General features: G+C 35.2%; 1 protein-coding gene across 19 annotated transcripts in view; it reads right to left on the bottom strand.

Annotated features, from left to right (window-relative positions):
• The window catches only part of LOC18430013 (uncharacterized), a 65,318-nt gene extending 61,490 nt beyond the window's left edge, over positions 1-3,828 (bottom strand). For all 19 annotated transcript variants that reach the window (XR_016058606.1, XR_016058605.1, XM_088870931.1 and 16 more), the window contains exons 1-3: positions 3,329-3,828; positions 1,759-1,870; positions 67-176 (exon numbers count right to left, since the gene is read on the bottom strand). Coding sequence is in view for 17 of the 19 variants with exons in the window: in XM_088870931.1 (XP_088727057.1) it covers positions 67-176; positions 1,759-1,870; positions 3,329-3,444 (338 nt within the window). In the remaining 2 variants the exon portion in view is untranslated. The remainder of the gene's footprint in view (positions 1-66; positions 177-1,758; positions 1,871-3,328) is intronic.
• Positions 3,829-4,790: the final 962 nt, after the last annotated feature.

Genomic DNA, 4,790 nt, shown 5'->3' with positions numbered 1-4,790 from the left:
TATATATACACCAACAGTATTTTTTGCACATAAGTAAACAATTTTCTATACTTGACAAATGTTCACCATGATCTCGCATGTTTTTCTCCAATAGGGTTTGATGCCATAGAATTACCCATGGCAGATTTTGTCTCCATAGTGAGCATCTTTAGAGATATTTTCCTCAAATAATCTGCCTGGAAATCAATAATTCAGAGGTGAGAAATGTGAATATTGAGATTCTCACAAGGGACTAACAGATAAGAGTATAAAGCATCCAACTAATCACGATATACAGGATTAGGTATAGAATCATAAGCATAAATGTGTAATTATTTTGTCACGAATAACTATACCAAAATACACAAATTTCTTGTTTCAAAATTAACACCCAAGTCTCGACAAACCATTGACTTAACAACCAATAACCATAATACCTTCTACTCTATCTCAGCTTCATTATTTCCACGGCCAGCTAAAGATAATCAATTGTTCCAATGATCATTCAGTCTAACTAATTCTCCCAAATAAGTGCTAAAAGTTAATATGGATGGGAAGAGTTTTGAACCCATTAAATAGTTAAGCTCTGAGCATATAAGCCGGATTCTTCCTAAACAACTAAAAAGGTTGGGTGGGTTAGTAAAATTATTCATTAGTTCATGCAAACAATAAAGTCAGATATCAATCATATAAAAAGAAAATGTTGGGTCTGTCAAAGTCCACAAGCAGTTCAGTTAACTTATTTCATTCAGTGATAGTTCTTTTCTCAACCTGTTCACAAAGCTGATCTCCAATTCTTTGATTCACTCCCAGCATATGCCATCCCAAACCTACACAAGAGTAGATTTTCTTGTCTTTGCTTATTTACACAGTTTGCCATGTCAAGGGTTGGTGGGGAGAGGTTTTAAGGCTGGCAAGTCTATGACATATAGAATTTCTCCCCAGTTAACAACTTGCAAAATGAGGACGAACAACAGAAAGCCATTCCAGTTCTATGCACTACCAAATGAACAAAAACTAGTCTTTATTTGAAATGCAAAACATCAACCAACTGAAACAGCTCTAACATTAAACCCCATACATTAAAAAACATTAAAAAAAATATCATCCCGAAGTTGAACAACTGAGAAAGGAAAAATAAAGAAAATGAATGGAACCAAACAAGAATGGCAACAGAACCATCTATGTGGCATTATGTGTACACATGACAAATACCCAAGATGCATGTAGCATGCACATGTAAATACGTAGGTATACGTGCATGATTATTGATGCATGCCTGTCCATATGCACAATACTCAAATAAAAGGATGTTATTTGTAATAGAAATATCTAAATATACAGAATATTTATCAAAAACATTATGTATGACGCAGTTTAGAAGCCAAATTTAAAAACCTTCAAGACACAACGTTATTTGAAGGGATTTACCCACTAAAATTAGGTAGGGCTTCAATGATTATCTGCTAACCAGAGCAAATAAGTAGTGTTTGTCTCACACGATACTGACATATACACTTCTATCTTACATACCCAATTGTATGATACAATTCAGTGCGAACCCAATTCTAGATTCACATTGTCATATTCTCATATTTCATTCCAAATAAGACTTCCAAGTTGGCAAATTTAATAGGGATATGAAACTGTAGAATGAGATGAAATTTCTTGATAGGAAGTGAAAAAGATGAAGAAAAGGAAGGGAAACCAAGAAAACAATCACTAAGTATCCACAACTAAAAATATAAATTACAGATTGACAAGGAGAGAAAGGAGAACCTGGTTCTCAGCATTAGTAAAGATCTTCTCTTCAAATCTTACAGCAATTTTCGTGAGTACAGACAGTCCATCGGGGTCACCTGCTGGCAAGTGTCTCTTAAGAGTTTCCATTCTGCAAATGAAAAACAGTAAAGGCCATCAACTAGAGCAGTAGAGCTTGTGGTTTTATGGATCAAGCCATTTAGTATTTAAGGAAAATCCTCCAATATCCGATGAAGACCTGACATTAGTACTAATTAGCCAACACTCTCAAAAAAAAAAAGTTCATACCTTATTCCATGATTAACCAATCAAAACAACACCTGTTGATCAAAGGCCTAAAACAACACCTGCTGATAACAACCAGACCTGATGCAGGGACTTTTGGATGCCCTTCCTTGGCTTACGGCAGGTTCAGAGGCACCACCAAAGTTCCTCACAAGCCGGAGAACGGGACTGAAAGGGGTACCTTTCTAAGCTAAGAAATATATACTATTAACTATATTGTCTTCTAGGGCAACCATGTAAACAGGCGAGCTAATACGGGAATGAGCCCCCTTACCACAGTTCCTAAGGGAGATAGAACCCTCCTAGCTACGCTACCGATTGAAGATTCATATGCATATCAAGACCCAGTGGGAAAGGCACTACCCACTTGAAGGTCGGGGTATAACCAATTCAAGATCCTTCTATAGTTGCAGATCAAGATGAATATGGATTGCACACGCCAGTAATAGCCTTTCTCATACAACGAATAGACAAGCTTATTCTCCGGCCTGGGCTTGTTCCAACCTCTTGATTGCCGTTCTGAGAACGGTTCCGCTATTGAATATGGAACAATGTTGCGCCTGCCGATAGCAGCTGCCGAAACCAATATTAATGTTTCGGCATTGCCTCTGGTATTGCTCAATCCTATTCTCAATTCCAAGGCCAAGTGTATGTCACCAACGCAAAAAGAAACTTCAAATTTATATAATTAAATATAGTCAATCAACTTATACGCAAATAGTCATTACGAAGATCCAATGTTCAAATTTTTGGGGGAAAATATAAAAATAAAGAGATGTCCATGATCATTTATAAATACTCTTTATTCCCAAACGATTAAGATAAGGACCCAATTTCTATGCGGCCAAGCCCGCATGCATAGAAATGCGAGCATCTTAATAAAAATCTATTTCTAAGATGGATTTTAAGACTTAATTTTTAAGGACATGTATTTTCTAACATGGATATCATGAATATAAGAAAAAAAATTAAATTAAATTTCAAATAATATTTCTAGTAAGAAAACATTTCGACCATTCGTTTCCATTGTTTTTAGATGAAACCTACTTGCATCCATCTTTAAGATATATGCTTTACACTTTCTAGACCGCATATGTAGAAATGCAGTTCAGCCCGCATGAAACAATTTTCCTCAAGTCCATCTCAACAAGGGTAAGTAGTATTATCAAATTGGGAATGCAGAAGACTACAGAAATAAACAATGAAAAAAAGAAATATACCTACCAATCAATAAATATATATATATATATATATAGATAGATAGATATATAGATAGATAGATAGATAGAGAGAGAGAGCTCACATCTTATTCACAATCCTCTGCCTAGACTGAGCTGAAAGCTCTGTCCTCCAATCGTTAGCATCCGTTAGAACTAGATCACCCTTGCCTTGAGCAGGCATCCAACTACCGTTATCCATGCTATTCAAAAACCCAAAAGTATTGTATAAAACCTCAAGAACTAATCTTTTATTCCCCTGTGACTATCAGTATTCCAGCCAACTCTCAGAGCTCGTAAATTTCAAGAAGCCAATGATGTTTTCTTCCCCAAAAAGGAAAACCCAATTCCTGATCCCCAGGGCTCTAAATACTGGAAAACCTTAACAACCTACAAACGTTGTCTTCTCCATTGCCTAAAAAACCCCAATTTCAAATCTAAAAAATATCAATACCACAAAATTCAACCGCTCATGATCCTTTCTCCTCGAGGGCCCAAAAACGAAAACCCTAAGTTTGCAATCAGAGGGTTAAGAGAGAGAGCATCAGAGGGTTAAGAGAGAGAGCGAGTTGAATAATTGAGCCACAGAGGGTTAAGATTGAATAATTGAGCCACTGTGGCAATTGTAATTGTGAGAGCTGAGAAGTGGCGGTTAAGTTTGGAATAAAGTTGTCACTGTTAAAAAAAAAAAGAGATGGGGGAATAAAGTTGTTCTTGTTCGCGAGATGCGTGGTTGACTCGGTTGCAAGAGCGAGAAAGGCGAATGCAAAAGAACGGTAACAAAGAAGTATCAGTATAAATGCTCTCGCGGGAGCATTGTACCTTTATCCCTCAGGATACACTCGCGAATTAATTGTCATTGCTAAGAGATCACTATTTTCGTTACAAAAAGAGGTCGTCATGCCCGGTAGCCATGAGACGTTGAATGGTAGCGTTTCGAAAAAAAAAAATTTGAGTGATTTAGTACGGACTCTAAAACTTTTAGATAAAATATGAAAATGCTCCACGTCTACTCTTTTTTTGTTTTCAAAATTGTTTCTCATTCAAACTGAATTTTGATTTTTTTTAAAAAAAATTTGCTTTTTGTTAGTAGGACATTGCCATAAAGCTTGCAGCATTGTCTAACAAACAAAAAAAACTAAAAATCAAAATCCAAGTTGATTGAAGGGCAATTTTAGAACAATATAAGGTAATTATCATAAATATACATTAATTTAAGTTTAATTGGAAAAAAAAAAAACCAAACTTTCTTAAACCTCGTCTACACATTTTTTTTCTCATTTTCGGGTTTTTTTTACGATAATAACTTTCACAATAGTAGTATTACCATGAAGGACATTACGGCACTTTAAATATCGTAATATTTAGTGTATTTTATATACTTTAAATACCATAATACTTAAGGCATTTTCATACAGTAGTTTAAACACCGTATAAAAATGACTTCCAATCTCTCATCTTTTTTATGTTTCTCTCATAAAAAGAGAGAAAAGATTTAAGTAAAGAAGATTTAGAGAAAAATACTTTTTCATCTCTCATTCTTTTTAT

This window comes from Amborella trichopoda, chromosome 6, assembly GCF_054954075.1.
Source record: "Amborella trichopoda isolate Santa Cruz 75 chromosome 6, AtrichopodaSantaCruz75HAP2 v2.0, whole genome shotgun sequence".
Lineage (NCBI taxonomy): Eukaryota > Viridiplantae > Streptophyta > Magnoliopsida > Amborellales > Amborellaceae > Amborella > Amborella trichopoda.
This window is presented reverse-complemented; position numbering and strand designations above follow the sequence as displayed.